The sequence below is a fragment of the Puma concolor genome, chromosome B1, assembly GCF_028749965.1.
Source record: "Puma concolor isolate L17-30 chromosome B1, mPumCon1.1.hap2, whole genome shotgun sequence".
NCBI classification, from domain to species: Eukaryota; Metazoa; Chordata; class Mammalia; order Carnivora; family Felidae; genus Puma; species Puma concolor.
Window position 1 is genome coordinate 72684664 of NC_141670.1, and position 17105 is coordinate 72701768.

A 17105-nucleotide genomic window follows, 5' to 3' on the forward strand; every position below is an offset into this window, starting at 1 on the left:
TGGTAAGCACTCAAGAAATCCTGCTGCATCGTGGATAACCGATGTTATTTTCCATAATCTTTAGAACAGTCTTGTTCATGAAGATAATGGGACATAATGTATGTTATTCATGCGTATAAACTCTGTAGGCGGATATCACTTTCTCTGTGTAAGAAATGGGAAAGGCTACTTGACTTTCCCAGCTTACAAAGTAGAGAACAAGATTTGAAGACAGACTCTCTTCTTCAGACATCTCTGCCCTTGGTCTCTTCAATAATGCCTTAAGTAGGGTTTTTTTTCCCCTCCTAATCAGCCATGCAAACTATCATGTTAACTCTGTATTTAGTTAGTCTATTTATTTCTTTAAGTTTATGTATTTATTTTGAGAAAGAAAAAGGTTGGGAGGGGGGAGAGCACGCACAGTGGGGGAGGGGGAGGGAGAGAGGTAGAGAGAGAATCCCAAGCAGGCTCCGTGTCGTTAGGATAGAGTCTGAAGCGGGGTGAGTTAATCTATTTAAAGATCATATAATATTCATGTTTCTTATATACTTTTATTTTTATAAAGGATAAATCTTCCCCATACAAGTCATATTTAAGAATCATCTCTCGCCTAATAACTCAGTTGCCACAGTCTAGTACCAGGTTCACTGATTCTTGTTTTTTTTTTTAATTTTTTTTTTTAACATTTATTTATTTTTGAGACAGAGACAAAGCATGAAGGGGGGAGGGTCAGAGAGAGGGAGACACAGAACCTGAAACAGGCTCCAGGCTCTGAGCTGTCAGCACAGAGCCTGACGCGGGGCTCGAACTCACGGACCGAGAGATCATGACCTGAGCCGAAGTCAGCCGCTTAACCGACTGAGCCACCCAGGTGCCCCCAGGTTCACTGATTCTTTTTTTTTTTTTTTTTTTTTTAAATTTTTTTTTTCAACGTTTTTTATTTTTATTTTTGGGACAGAGAGAGACAGAGCATGAACGGGGGAGGGGCAGAGAGAGAGGGAGACACAGAATCGGAAACAGGCTCCAGGCTCCGAGCCATCAGCCCAGAGCCCGACGCGGGGCTCGAACTCACGGACCGCGAGATCGTGACCTGGCTGAAGTCGGACGCTTAACCGACTGCGCCACCCAGGCGCCCCTGATTCTTAAACTGTACCTGCTCAGGGGTCCTATACCCCATCCTCCACTCAGTCAATCACCCCTACATTCTGTGCCTCTTATCTGAGAAGACAATGTGTCAGTCCTTTCGTGGAATAACGATCTCTGTTTCTGAGCAGATTCAGGGCTATTTCTGGCTAGAGAACACCCACATGATTAATGCACAATGCCGGCTCCCAGGTTGCGGCTTGTGTAGCCCTGCAGAGAAAGCCCTTTGTCTGCCTTGTAACTGGAGACCTGGTTGCAGAGCTTTTTTTTCAGTGACTTTTGCCTGTAAAACGGGCCTAGCGCTCCTCCACCCCTACCTTGTAGACATCCAGCTCTCCGCACTGCCGGTCAAAGCGAGTGTAGAGTGCATTGAGCATGGTGATAACCTGCAGCGGAGAGCACTGGGAGCAGATGGCGGTGAACCCAACGATGTCTGAGAAGAGCATGGTGACATCACTGAACTTCTTGGCTTGCACGACTTGCCCTTGCCACAGCTGCTGTGCAACCTCGCAGGGAAATATGGAGCACAGGAGATCCACGGTCTTCTTCTTCTCCTCCTCCAGGGCTTGGTGGGCCTGCTCAAGGGTGGCCTTCAGCTTGCCCAGCCTCTTCTTCAGGCCGTCCTGTGCCCTGGCCTGCTCCCCTATCAGCACCACGTCCCTCAGTGCATTGTGAATCGGGATGTCTGAGAGGTAGAGCCCTCGTCCCGTAAAATCTTCTAATCGGTCCACACAGGGTGAGCCCAAGAACAAGACTGCACTGGATTCAACAATGTAGATCATCTGGCCTTTGAGGTCCATCACCTGTGAAGCAAAGGCAAAGCCAACTCTCATGGTTTATCCAAGTTTTCAACACCTTTCTGAGACAAAAGGAAAGGCATTAGATACAGCGACACTCCCTTTGCATTTAAACTTGATTGCTACCACTTGCAGAGAAGGAACAATATGCTTTCTATACTTCTCATTTACTGTGCGTCCTAAAATGCATGCAGACATTTGAAGAACAGATAGACTGGAGAAACTCTACACAGAGATCATGATTTCCAATAAGCAGTGCAAAAAATTCTTGCCTCAAGGCCTTCTCACTAGGGGGAATGCTGATGCTTTTGCTATTATATTCCTTTGATAGCAGATTGCGTGAAGGATTGTACCAAGGAAGCCTTGAGAGAGCTGAGGCGTTAGGTGATCATCCTGGGACACCAGATTTACTTTATGAGGGTGAACAAATATGTATATGTGTGTTCACTGCAGCAAAGAGTCCAAATCAACACAAATGTCCTCCGATAGGACTGGCTAAATAAAGTAGAGGATAACCATACAATGGGATTCTCTGTGGCCGTTGTGAAAGTGAAATAGACCAATACCTCCTGACATGGAAGAGTGCCCCAAATATTGTTTAGCGAGAAAAAGGAAGTGGCAAGTAGGATTTTGTTTTGATCTATCCCGAAAATGTATATAATTAACGTCTTTGATTTTTTTGCTGCAATGAACGTCTTTAAGTATTACCTATTTTGAACATCTACCGGCATTATTTTTTATGATAAGAAGTAGTAAAACTGTTTTCACTTTGGGAAAAAAAATGCACAACTCCTGGAATTGTGCATGTTTCAAAGTGATATCCATCATAAGCCTGACTGTTGGCTTTACTTATGTACCCTCAACTATGATTTTGCAAACTCTTTCCTTAGACTAAATGCTTACCAAAGTTCTCTACCATCAGAACAACCCTCCCAACATTCCTCTAACAATTAAAAAAGTTAGTGATCCTCCATGTCTATTTTTTTTTAAATATTTTTTTTTAACGTTTATTTATTTTTGAGACAGAGAGAGACAGAGCACTAACGGGGGAGGGTCAGAGAGAGAGGGACACACAGAATCTGAAACAGGCTCCAGGCTCTGAGCAGTCAGCACAGACCCGACGCGGGGCTTGAACTCACACACCGCGAGATCGTGACCTGAGCCGAAGTCGGACGCTTAACCGACTGAGCCACCCAGGCGCCCCTCTCCATGTCTATTAAATATTGATTAAAAAACCCGTTTAGTCACCTCCAATTAGAAACAAGTAGTTTTTGTGTGTTTGTTGTAGAATAATGCTTCCTATTACCCCAAACTGTCAGCTATTTGGTGATAACTGAAAACATATGTTTAAATACATATTTATCTAGTTTGGTTTATAAAATACTCTGAAAGGATTTTAAAAGGTACACTGCATTCAATAAATGTTTGTGAAGTAATAAATCAAGTAAGCAAGCCAATGATTGCAAAAAGGATTTTGCTTTAAATTGATCTCAGCCTTAAAATTATGTCAGACTTGCCTTAAACATAAATGTTTTATCAACACATTTGAAGTGATGCATATATTTTTACCTTTTTGATTCTAGTCCTTAAACAAGAAGTGACTTATTTCATATTCAAAACACTATTCCGTTCTCCTTACCCTGGAAGATTTCTTCACAGAGTTGTCCCACCTCCTCACTCGGACCACAAACTGCATGTTCAACATGGTCAGGATTCCACTGAACGTTTGCTTGATTTTTGGAGTCAGAATTTCAAAGTACTCTTCAAAATTAGGCTTTCCTTGAAAGTCTCTCCTGTTCATCAGCCTTCTAATGCCATTGCCAAACTGCAGAATTGTCATGTCTTTGTCGAACATGAAATGAAAAGGAAAGGTCTTGCAGAAGAGGGAAGCAGGAATCACCAGCGAGGACTGGGGCTTGCCCGGGGACAGGGATGGCTTGGTGCTTTTGACGTGAAGCGAGTATAACAAATAGGGCTGATTAACGAACTCGCTGCCTTCAGTACGGAAGCAGGGAGGCATCAGTGACACATCCACTTCGGTTTCGTACAAAATGTGAGCAGCTGCCTTAATGATGCCAGGAAGAATCAGAGACGTGATTCTCTTAGGGAAAAAATAGTAAACATTTAAGAAATTGTGATCTTTATCCAGGCATAGAATGGAAGCGTCCTCGAACCTGCCTCTCTTTTCTGCCTCTTGGCAGTGGCTGCTCTGTTTCAGAAGGGTGCTGAAGCTATTTAAAAAATCTTTGAGGGTTCCTCCAACCACACCTAAGATGTGTTCATCTTCCTCATAACATATTTTAAAAAGCTCTTCGCCGAGAGATTCTTTGATGATTTCTGCTGGAACTCCTGAAAGTAAATAATACATTTTTTGCCATATCAAACAGATCCTCTTGGAAGAGCTGTACCATTACTACTGTTTTTAACATTGTTTGATGATTTAGTTCCCTTTAAGTCTGGTAACAAGAGTTCCAACCAAAATTAACCACCTATATTCAAATTATCTACATGGATTAGTTTCTAAAATCCTGGTAGCTCCAAATAAAAACCTCCCACTCAGTTAATTATACAAGAATGATCAGTTAAGTCTAACACATAATTTTTAATCTCCCTTAAGAGACGGTTCTTACAAAAGAACACCTAGAATTTACAGAATCAAGTTCATTTCAGAAAAAGCTCTCCCACCTTTCTGTTAATGGCAAAAACAGTATGTCTTGATGAAGGGGGTACTGTCCCACCTGGAGGGCCCCCAGAAGTAGGAACGTCAGAGAGGAATTTAAAATCACTGCTCATGAAACTCAATTTGTCGTTTTTCTCTAGATATGACAGAAAGTAATTGTTTTTTGTTTTGTTTTTTAGCAAAACAGCATTCTTGTTGTTTAGTGTTACCTGGAAGAATATTTGTTTGGAATATATTTACTTCCTGTAACTTCTCCTTCCGCAATCTCTTATTTTTTAAATTCTGTGTGTCATCTTTTTTTTTCTCCTCTGTAACTGCAAAGACAATAATGCCCTTTCACAGCACCGTTGTGATGTGTTGGGACTGTGTTTAGAATACTGCCTGGCTCCCAGGAAGGGCTCAGGATGTTTGCCATCACCATCATCATCCTTAAATTCTTAATACCTTGTACCTTCAGAAAGATTTAACCCGTTACTCCATGCACTCCAATTTTGAAAAGGCCAGTATGACAAAGTTACTCGTCTACTTGTTTTCCTCAAACCCATTAATACGAGAACTCTGTTAATCCTTTTTCCCACGATTGTTTCCAACCTTTAAACAAAATTCTTTATTTTAGTTTGTTGAGTAAAATTTCTCATGCATAAATGAGGAATACTTAGTTTAAGTTCAAGGCCAAAGCATGTAAATGTCTATGAGTCAGCTTCCCATGCAGCCTTATCTCCTTCTCAGCAGACACACATAAAGAAGAGGAAACGTTTTAGGTCAAACAAAAATACACAATTATTCTTTAAGTTAACACAATACATAATATTGAACACTTCATACTGGAAATCACCTTTCAGGTGAAAATATTAGTTCTACAGGTAAATATTTTCTACTAATAGAAAATATTAGTTTATAGGTAAAATATTAGTTCTGTAAGTATAATTACTCCTTCATTACATATACTTAAACAATTCTATTACCTGCTGCAATTGCTTGGTCTGTAATTATTTTTTCAAAGTCTTCTCTTTCCAAAGATTTCCTGAAAATATGTCAACATCTTAAATTATAAACTGAAAACTGGATGTTACAACTTCAGATTATAACATACAAACATGACGATGGGAAATAATTTAAACTACCTTTTCTGCAGAGGTGAATCATGACTGTTGAATTTACAGGAAAGGAGCCAACTCAAACAATGTTGGAAAACCCCAAACTATACCTGATTTGAAGTGTTTCATCATCTTCTGAAGCATATTTACCTTTTAAGTTAACTTTACCTAGGCTAATACTGGGGGTGTTTACACTGGCAGGGAACCAACCAGAAGTATGAAGTGGCCAAGTAGGGGATGGTAATAAACCAGCCAAGGGGTCGTCTGATAACACAACCAAAAAGAAAAAATTACATACTGATGGATTTCACTTTTTAAGTATCACCATCTTTTTTCCAAAGCAAATACGTAGCATGTCTTGCTTCTGAGTTTAAGGTTCTATACATTTAACTCTCAGGCATTATTACTTTTAACTATCCACATATAAAAATTAGTAACTAAAGAAATCTATTCTTCATTCAATTACTGCATTCAGTTTTATCACATAGAGGTTGATAATATCATAGCATACATTTTGAATGACAAAAAGTTTTGGCAGTTTCAACTGGATAACTTATTGATTTATGTTTGCCTAATTGTTTTTTTGTGATTTCTGATAGTGACTGATTTCTGACCAAGTTGGCCAAACTACTAACAAATTTTAAAAGACACCCAAAGTTCTATTTGTACTTCAATTTGCCATTAGATAAGCCAAGTTTAGGGGCGCCTGGGTGGCTCGGTCGGTTAAGCGTCTGACTTCGGCTCAGGTCATGATCTCACGGTCCGTGAGTTTGAGCCCCGTGTCAGGCTCTGTGCTGACAGTTCAGAGCCTGGAGCCTGTTTCCGATTCTGTGTCTCCCTCTCTCTCTGCCCCTCCCCTGTTCATGCTCTGTCTCTCTCTGTCTCAAAAATAAATAAACCTTAAAAAAAAAAATTAAAAAAAAAAAAAAAGATAAGCCAAGTTTACAGACAGGCAAAAATCTAAATATTAGACAGATTCCAATAAAACACAAAACATGCAGAAAAGTTTCCAAAGGATATATTTTCAAGAAGGAAAACTTCTCAGTCTACTACTTTATCACATAAAGGTACATTGCTTTTAACTGTTTAAAATGTTATGGAGAAACACTTTCTTATCAAAACTGGTTGAGGGTCACTATGTAATTTTCTATTTAGTTCACATAATTTTATAACCTCTTGTTATATATTATTTTATATTAATCACTCTTCAGATTTGCTTATTTTTGTCATTTAAGCAATTTCTGTTTTTTTCTTTTCTTTTTCCTAAAGAATGAGAGCATTTCTGCTCAGGGGACCCTAATTCTGCCAATTCCCAGCATCCATGATATGTTATGTGAGCAAAACTTAGTTCAAATAGCACATAATGCAATTAAAAATAAGTTCGCTATCTTTAACTTAAGAAAAAAAAAGGAGTAAGCTTGCATATGTACCAGCAAATGTGTGTGTGCTTGTACACACACACACACACACACACACACACACACACACACACACTAGCCATGCACAGATATGATGATGTGGTCAAAAGATCCCAGGGAAAGAAACAAAGCAAAAGCTCTCTGTGAAACCAACCGAGAGAGATATCACAATGACTGTACTAAAATTAATTTACTTAAAAGGTGGGGTACAGGGAACTCCAGTCTTTCATTTAGAGACAGCTTATTCTTTAATATATTTATTCTTTGCTTTTCAAATCACACAAGATACTGAACGTTCCACAAAAAAAGAGTTAACTTATGGTCAGGCAAGCTGAGAACAGTAGAAATGGCAGCTGACTTTCCAAAGTGAAGATGGGGGAGAAACAGGAACAAAAAAACAAATCCAAAAAATAAAAAAGCAAAGCAGAGAGAAGCCATTTAGCATATCAGCAGGCAGTCATGAGAAAAAAGTTTGTTATTTTATTTCAACAACTGAGTAATTATCATTAGGGCAGTTTAAAAGTATGATCAGCTCTTGAAGAAATAATGGCAGGGATAAAAAATTTTTCAAGATTTCCAAAGAAAATGACTTTGTTTTAAGTTCTTTAATTTTTAAAGAGATAGAACGCTGGGAGTACATCCTAACTGAACCCCTGCATCTAGTTTAGGAACATTTCAGAACACAAAGCCCTGAGAATAAATTCTGAGCAAACTGGCTGCCAAAGTCTTAAGGAGACAGACACAGTAGCATAGCTACAGTGACTTGTGGCTATCTTATCAGCTTGACTGAGAATTAAGGTCAGAGGCATTCTGGAATGCTTTTCCTATCACTCGTGTAAACAAAGCTTCTGTCAGACACACAGATTCACACTCTCTCCTTCTGGACCCCTCATGACCCCTTCTTGGCTTGCCTGCTGCCTGCAGTTTGGGACCAGTTAGTCAACAAGGAAAATTATGGGCAGATAATCCACTCATGAGAAATAGACGGATGAATGAATTTATAAAACATTCCCAACAATGGTGCTGGTTTGCAAAGCTGCAATGTTCAGTTCTGCAAATTTGAATACGAGTACTTATTCCATTATTTACAAAAGGAATAATCCTTGAGATTGCATGGAATCAAAAAATAAAAAAGCCAATCAAATTATCCACCACTAGTGGATGTGCCAAGATATATTTGAAAAATCAGCTATATAAAGCAGGTTTCTAAAAAAAAAAAAAAAATCACGTTATATATTAAGCCTTTACAGAAAACATTCTTTAAAAAATTTTCAGACTACAAGAAAAAAGTATAAAAGGAACGGACACTCAGCCAGTGCACACAAATATAACCCAACTGGTTATGAAAATATGGAAACACCGCCCTAAGGATTGATAAACTGTCGCTGCTGTTAACCCCCTGAGGCAACCCCTCCCTTTAAACAGCCTCCCAACTTTGATTCTTCTTGAATCTCCTCCTGATGCAGCGGCTGGAAGTTGAACCCGTGGGAGGCAAGGGCCACTGGGACCCTGCTCCACCTTTTGGCAGTATCCTTCAGGCACAGAGTCTGTATTGAGCATCCGGGATCCATGCCTTCCATGTTAAGTACTGTGGGGATGATTACCTCTTAGTAGGAAAGAACAGGTTTAATGACTTGTCAAAAGCAGCGGTATATGGCAACATGGTTAAAGCCACAGGCTCTGAAAAACCCAGGCTTGCAACTCAGATCTGCCTTTTCCTAAACGGCTGTAAAATCCTAAACATTTCACATAAATCTGAGCTTAGATGTATCAACTGTGAAAAATTAAGACACTTCCTTTCACATTAGTAGCAGCTAAAACACCTAATCCAGTTTCTGGCAGTGATTCGAAACATGGTGATGCATTGCTAAGTGATGGCCATTGGCAATGGTATCGGTGATTGTAATGGGGAGTTCACACAACTAAAGTAAGTGGTTCAATTTACCTGCTTTCTTTTATTTTGTGTTTTGCCAATGTTCTCTGAAGTGCAAGGTTCAGCCGCTCCAACTAAAAATTGAAAAGAAAGCTTTTAAACATTCTCTTAAATAATAGTTTAATTGAAGACACGGATTTTACAAATTTGTACTGTAAGCTTCTTCTCAAGCAAAAACACGATTACTGGTAAGTGTGGCGAATTTACGCTTTGGAAACAGAGACTGATTTTCTAGAAGTTTCTCAAGCCTAGAAGAACTGATGAGCCCAGACTAATTTGAGTTTGGATGTGGGCTGTGGCTCACGGGCTCTGCCCTCTGTGGGTGGTCTCCCTGACGGCCACAACACAAGGTCAAGTTGAACCGAAATCCAAACAGCAGACTCCAGTTTGGTAATGCCGGGTCTTCCAAGTAGAAATTGTAGATCACTTCCTCTGGGTCAGGAAATCCTCTTGGATGTGCTGCCAACACTTCAATCTCAGTATGGCTCTCGCCAAGCAAATTTCTGTTCTCTTCACAAACCCTACACCCAGCCACCCCACTGTTTTGCCCCACCCTCAACTACAAATGGGAATTTATGTTGCCTATTTCATTTACATGTCCTGGCCTAGAAAACTCTGAAGCTATCCCTGCACCGCCCCCCCCCCACTTCTCTAATTCTCTAATCCCTTAAATCCAAGCTTTCACCAAGGTCAGTTGGTCACTGATTTGAAACAAATCTCGGATTTACCTTAACGTGTACTAAGTTCCCTTCTTAGAACTAATAATTTTCATCAAATACTTACACTTTTACTCTCTTAGATTTCTGAGTATTTCATGAGTTTTTCCTACATGGCAAGTTATTTTTCTGTAAGTCTCCATACTTTGTAAATACCTGCCTATCAATTAATCTCTCTTAACAGTTTGTTTTCTTTCACTAGGTCGTAAGTGACAAGTACAACATTGGATAGCAGCACTGCCAATTTTTTTTGTTTGTTTTGCATTTCATATAAAAACCATATGTATCTATATGTGTACATATCATTGTTGACTCTTTCTGTAGTTTGCCCAGAGGAAAGTGAAAGATTTTCTGGTTATGTTCCAAGTTAGGAAATTCCTTTTTCCTTAAGAACTATTTATATCACGCTTAGAGTTTCCACTGGTCAAGTGAGGCAGCACTGTTAAGCAAAATAGAGCAAGCTTATGTTTCAATAAAATGACTTATGAAAAGGACTTTCAGTTTTAAAATGCATATAGAGCTTAGAAACAAATCTAGAATTTATTGGAAAAAACAAACAAACCAGAAATGAAAAGTCTGCATTGGATGAGCAATAGCACCTTTCCAGGCCCTTCTATTCTACTATTCTGGAATGACACCTCCCCACTCTAAATTTGCTATGGATCTGTGTCCCACCCCCTGCCAAAAACAAAAAAAAAAACAAAAAACAAACAAAAAACAAACAAACAAACAAACAAAAACCATGATTGTGGAGTTAAATCGGATTATCTAAAAAGCAAGAACTGTAACGTTGTCAAATGCTGTTTTGAGTCTCTCTTTTGGGTTCCTGATAGAACTGAAACTAAACAGTAGGCTAAGCATTAAATCTGTCCACTCAAAAAAGAATCAGTAAAAACAAAAACAAAAAAAATGCTGTATTTGATCAAAGACATGCTGACATTTGGATGGCTGATGGAGTAATCTACACTGATCACCAGACAGTCCAAATGCATCCAGCACTGGGACATTTATTGTTATAAGGCAAAATGGCCTCAGTTGTCAGAGTTCTAGTTGCTAATGCCAAATGTACCTCTTTTACCCTCTAGAGTTCCTACAGCTTTGCCTTCCTTGCTACATGATGCTACAGTCAAATTTTGATATTTGTTCCTAGGAGTTCACAAACAACACAGATTATTCTAGAAAAAGAAAAAAGAAAAAAAAAGTAAAATATCATTTATATTTGGTATTCAGAATGTTTTTGAAAGAGATTCCAAAATGTGTCTGACTTCTATGGCAGGAATTCAAAATTTATCAAACAAAATAATGAAGCCAGGATGGTAATGACAGGACCCAAGGAGAGCATGGAAGCTCTCCAGCATCCCCATCATCACCATCTGTTCATCTCTGTGTATCTCACTCAGTTCTTGGAAATAAGAGTCTCAATCACTTCCCGGACTATGATGCCAACCAGCACCCTGAGAAAGGCGACATCGCTCATCCCAGCCAAAACTGGCTGTCTAGTGACTTGGGTGGGGTGAGAATAATGAAATATTCCCATTTCAAAGGCCATTAACCAAGGCGCGATTGTGCTAATACTGTATTTGAAGTAAGTTCCCTCAACTTTCTGCTGATTCTGCTTTCTCCATCTTCAAGCTACAGTGCTAGCCTCTTCTTTCACAGTCACTCTAGGCATACTGTTGACAGCAGTAATTGCTCTACCCCTGCAACAGTTGGGTGACTTTAGTCAAGTCACTTAACCTCTCTAATCCTTCCTGGGAGTAAGACAAAATCACTTCTAAAGTTCCAGTAGGTTCTAAAAGTCAGCAATCTGTGGTTCTTCAGTGCTCTACACAAAGCAGAGGGTTGGTGCTGGGTCAATTAAACATTTTCAACGGATTATTATAGCTGGAGTCAGATTATATCAATGTCCAATCTCCCAGATGAAGTGAGTTTACATAGAACTGTAAACACTGCCAGAAGGAGAAAGACATCATGAAGACTTTTTCAGCTGCTCTTCTCTTTAGCCCCACAGGGGGAGAGGAGCTCTCCATATACTCTGTGATTCCTAATATGTGACTTCATTAGATATTTGCCCTGGCCCCAAGGTTCTCCTATAGGTGGATTAACGGAAGGTGCTTCAGATCTTGAAGAGGCATTAGGCTACACAGCTCACAGAGCTATACTGAGAAGTGTCAGAGGTAATTTGCAAGCACAGGGCCATGACTCTGGCTCAAGGACTCTGGCTTGAACAGAGACTTCTGGGTCACACTCAGAGCCAGAGGAGGAAAGGGGAGATTTTCCCACCTCAACAAGTTGGCAGGGAACCTACGATGCTCTTTGGAATTAGAAGAAAACTGGCAGAAAAATAAGTTATTCTTCAAGAAATTTAATTTAAAAATAATAGCTAACAACTACCAGGCACTTAAGGTATGGCAAGAGCTATGGATTATTTCACTTCATGCTCATCGAAACTCTAGGCAGTAGGTATTATAGATAAGGAAGCTGAGGATGAGAGGGCTTAAGCACTTGCTCAAAGTCATAAAGGCCATCGAGGCAGGATCCTTTAGAAAAGAATTCAAAATCTTGGGGCGCCTGGGTGGCGCAGTCGGTTAAGCGTCCGACTTCAGCCAGGTCACGATCTCGCGGTCCCTGAGTTCGAGCCCCGCGTCAGGCTCTGGGCTGATGGCTCAGAGCCTGGAGCCTGTTTCCGATTCTGTGTCTCCCTCTCTCTCTGCCCCTTCCCCATTCATGCTCTGTCTCTCTCTGTCCCAAAAATAAATAAACGTTGAAAAAAAAAATTAAAAAAAAAAAAAAAAGAAAAGAAAAGAATTCAAAATCTTAAACATTTAAGAATAAACACAATTGAAGAACATGATTGCTTGGGGCGCCTGGGTGACTCGGTCAGTTAAGTGTCTGACCGAAATCAGGTCAACTTTCACAGTCTGCAAGTTCGAGCCCTGCATTGGGCTCTCTGCTGTTGGCACAGAGCCTGCTTTGGATTCTCTGTCTCTCTCTCTTGCCCCTTCCCTGCTCACTCTCACTCTCTCAAAAATAAACAAACATTAAGAAAAAATATTTTTTAAAAAAGAACATGTTTGCTTTTAAGAAGTGTTTTTAGATGTTTCTAGGAAATACTCTACATCTATCATATACATATATCCTTGAAAGTGAGAAAGCAAATGTTTACATTCCCCTTAAAAAATGCTCTTCTACAATATTCAAAATATCAGGAAAATCTCAGAAGAGCAAGCACTCACCTCTGGGAAAATCAGTTTGCAAATGCTCTCTGCTAAAGTGTGAAGGTAGACGCGGCTCCTACTGGTCTTTCTTTGAGGAAGACTTCTTGGTACATTCTTCTCAGGCACATCCTGACAGATGGGCAGAGCTGTTTTGCCACTCTCTGAGCTTCCTGCTACCTCTTCTGCGGGCTCTTTGGGAGCCTGCCCCGGTGCCAGTAAGGACAAAGGGCACTCTCCTGTGATCTTGAGATCTTTCAGCTTCGTGCAGAACATGGTGTTGGTAGCCTCTCGCCCTGCTGTGGATAGCCTCCCGATGAGCTGTTCTTTTTATGCGGGACTGACAAACAGAAGCCACTATCAGATCAAAGGTCCTGGTGACTGCGGTGTCTACGGGTAGTGGAGAGTCAGAAGAGAAAGGAAAGTGAGGACGTGTACTTGTGTAAACCGGAAAAGACAGGTGTAAAAAAGGCAAAGACCACATGTCCATGTGCCATTTTCAAGTAAAAAGACATGTGGACATGTCAGCTACTATATGGATGAAACATTTGGTAAAGACCTTAATAGGTGTGCATTTTAGTGTACTAAATACTCGGGTTTTGTATTCTGCAAATGGAATATAATCTTCTCCAAAATGTCCTTACCGCAAACTACTGATTTCCATTTTTATAGATAGCCCACTTCGTTAAGTTTGATTTCACAAGAGTGGAACTTTATGGTTTCATGACAGAAGCCAAGTATAAATCTGTGTCTTAGTGCTAAGTCCTACTACATTCTCATTATGTTTCCCTTCCTGAAAAATCAGAATAGCAGAAACTAGTGTCTCCAATACTTTAAAAAAAAAAAAAAAAAAAAAAAAGTATGTGATGATGCTCAAATATATGTTTTTGGTTGAAATACTGAGTTTTAGAGGAAAACAAAATTAATTGAAATGATTACTGCAGGGGCGCCTGGGTGGCTCAGTCGGTTAAGCATCCGACTTCGGCTCAGGTCATGATCTCGCGGACCGTGAGTTCGAGCCCCGCGTCAGGCTCTGTGCAGACAGCACAGAGCCTGGAGCCTGTTTCAGATTCTGTGTCTCCCTCTCTCTCTGCCCCTCCTCTGCTCATGCTCTGTCTCTCTCTCTCTGTCTCAGAAATAAATAAACGTTAAAAAAAAATTAAAAAAATGATTACTGCAAAAGAAGACACTTGTTTCTATAAATAGCAAAATAATTTAAAAATATTATCAAAATGTAAGAAAGTAATATTTTTTTTCCAAGAACTCTTGATCCCTAAGCACATGCCACTGGATTTGCAGGGGTCTCTGGATCCAAATCTAGAGGACACTGGAGTAAACCTCTCAGGGGCCCACGGGAATCATATACGTGGCTATTTCAGCATGTTCCCTTCGTACTTTTGTTTTTGCCGATGCGTGACTCTAAATCCTCCCACCCACAGTTTACAATACAACCCATTTATAATTAGTTATTTGTCGCTCAAATGGTCTCATGAACTGTCAGCAATACTAACAGTCTTTAGTAACTGGGTCCACCAACCATCTTCATTCTTTGAAAAGCAAAAACACAAAAAGAGTGCAAAAGAGCCCAAGCTTACTTACTTCCTACAACGTGCCTGGCACGGTGCTGGGGATTCTGTATTTACAGTCAAGCCTCACGGGAACTGTTCCATCGATCCTCCCAACAGCCAGACGACACAATCCCCAACGATCCAGAGGCTCAAAAGTTTAGGCTATTTTCTTTCATTTGATGTGCTGGAAAGTGACAGAGCTAGGGTTCACATGTAGGTCCCTCTGACACCAGAACCAATGTGTTTTCTATCAACCCAAACTCCTAGGCCAGTTTCTAAATAATCAGGCTTAGTTCATAAACTAGGAGTAAAGATATGGTTTGCAAGTTTATATTAAAAAGCAAACAAAAACATAGTTCTCCTGCTCGTTGGTTGGTGGTAGTTGAATCTTCCAGGATAAAACCTTATATTTCAGTCTTTAGAACTGGAGTTCAATTACTTATTTTTTTCTTTTCTGTGTGCCTTAATGCTCTTAATATGTTCTTCATGTATACCAGCAACAGATTGTAATTTGACACAGATATGTTCTCTAGTTAAGTTTAGAACAATGGGCAATCCAATTTCTGAACTGGGGCAAATAAGGAAGCTAAATTCACCACGTGATAGCCCTCGGGAGCGTCATGAGGTATTAGGTATGGGCGAAGATTATGGATGCTGACAGGTCAGAAGAAGCGGGTGCTACTCTCTGTTACTTAAAATCCCCCAAATCTGTGATCACATGTAATTTATGAATCTTCAAGAAGACACAAGGAAGATCCTATATATTCACAAGCAAAGGCCATTTCCTGCCACAATAAAAGAAGCAGCTATCTCAGCAGGCTAGAATGACCCAAAGGTAATTTGGTAAGAGAGTGAATGGTTACTTTGATTTTGAAAGACCTAAAACTCCAAGGCTCTCAAGCACACTTATCTTGATTCAATTCCACAAATATATGTTTCTCAGTCTTTAATGCATCCGAACATAACTATTACTCTTCACTCACTCCCGTCCTCATACATGCTTTAGATCAGTGGACAGCAAACTTTTCTGTGAAGGGCCAGAGAGTAGATAACTTCAACTTTGCAAGTTTCTATCAGTGACTTAACTCCTGCCATTACATCATGATGCAACCACAGCTGATACACAAAGGAATGGTATGCATGTGTTCCAATAAAACTTTATTTGCAAAAACAGGCTGTGGATTTGGCCCTCAGAATGGCCTTATTGATTTGGATCAGGCCATGGCTTGCTGACCCCTTGTTATAAAAAGCTGAGCAGGTTAACTGAAGCATTTTAATCCAGATATAATTTGGACTACAGGACCAGAGTCACTTCCTCATCTCCTCTACCCACTCCACTCCAAAATATAGTAGCCCATGTGAATCCAGTTTAGTATAACTTGTAAGTAAAAAAGACAGTGTAGAAGATAATATTAAATAACAATAAAAATTATAATACATTACTTTATGTTAATTTTCAGGAAGAAGAGCTATATTAACTGAATGCCATGATTTCAGTCATATCAAAATATAACTAGAAGAAGAGAGTACGCACAAAAAAAGAAAAAAAGCCAAAAAAATTTGAAGATTTTAGGTTGGATCTGATGAAGGTATAGAACTTCTCTCTAAAATAAGTAATTCTGGTACATATTAGAATTTTAGTTTGGGATTTAGGAGTTTGACATAAAAGAGTTTATGATAAAGTCTCCCGTTAAGTTTCTTTTTAATGTTTATTTTTTTTTATTCTTGAGGGGGGTTAAGAGAGAGAGGGGGACAGAGGATCAAAAGTGGGCTCTGTGCTGACAGCAGAGAGCCTGATGTGGGGCTCGAACTCAGGAATCCTGAGATCATGACCTGAGCTGATGTCATACACTTAACTGACTGAGCCACCCGGGTACCCTGAAGTCTCCCATTAAGTTTAACCTTCTCATTAATGTTGGATTTCAACACTTGTCCCTAAACCCAACATTTTGACTCTCAGTTTCCTGTTAAATCTCATTGCAGAAGGATAAAATGGACCAGTCAACCTTGAAATTCTTTCTTCTCCTCTACTGCACATCACTATAATTTCCAGAAAATGTGTCTAACGCTGTTTTTTTATTAAGAAAAAACAGCAACAGGAAACAAGTTGTGCTTACTTTAAGTTCAGTTAAGTGTTTAGTCTCATTAAATCACATATGTATAAACAAACTAATTAGCATTCTTCATCTGTTCAACCGATGAAATTACATTATGAAACAGATGCTCTCAGTGCCGATACCTTGGAAACCTATGTTTGTCTTGTGTTTGCCTGCTAGGAATACAGAATATGTTCTTCGACTAAATGAGTGGTGATATTGATGTGTAACATTAGCAGTGACTTCGGAAGTGGTTTGGTCAATGGCTGAACTCAGTCCACAGCTGGTTATAGAAATGAGGGTAACACAGTAAGGGAAAAACAAATTAATTAAAATAATAAGCTTGGTGACAAGGCCTTGGCAAGCAGTGGGATATACGTTCTCAGAAACCCAGAGATGTTATTTGCTATCCCCAAGGTTAATGATTAAACAGCCTCTGAACATATTGAATGCTCTCTCCCTC

General features: G+C 39.7%; 1 protein-coding gene across 11 annotated transcripts in view; it reads right to left on the reverse strand.

Moving 5' to 3' along the window:
* GUCY1A1 (guanylate cyclase 1 soluble subunit alpha 1) overlaps positions 1-17105 on the reverse strand; it is a 63368-nt gene that overhangs the window by 18503 nt on the left and 27760 nt on the right. For 9 of the 11 annotated variants that reach the window (XM_086704015.1, XM_025921905.2, XM_086704014.1 and 6 more), the window contains 6 exons: positions 14578-14730; positions 13000-13368; positions 9060-9121; positions 5565-5623; positions 3559-4268; positions 1440-1925 (listed from right to left, as the gene is read on the reverse strand). In XM_086704015.1, the coding sequence (XP_086560141.1) occupies positions 1440-1925; positions 3559-4268; positions 5565-5623; positions 9060-9121; positions 13000-13254 (1572 nt within the window). In that variant the 5' untranslated portion in view covers positions 13255-13368; positions 14578-14730. The remainder of the gene's footprint in view (positions 1-1439; positions 1926-3558; positions 4269-5564; positions 5624-9059; positions 9122-12999; positions 13369-14577; positions 14731-17105) is intronic. The other 2 variants (XM_025921910.2, XM_025921911.2) reach the window with 1 other exon arrangement.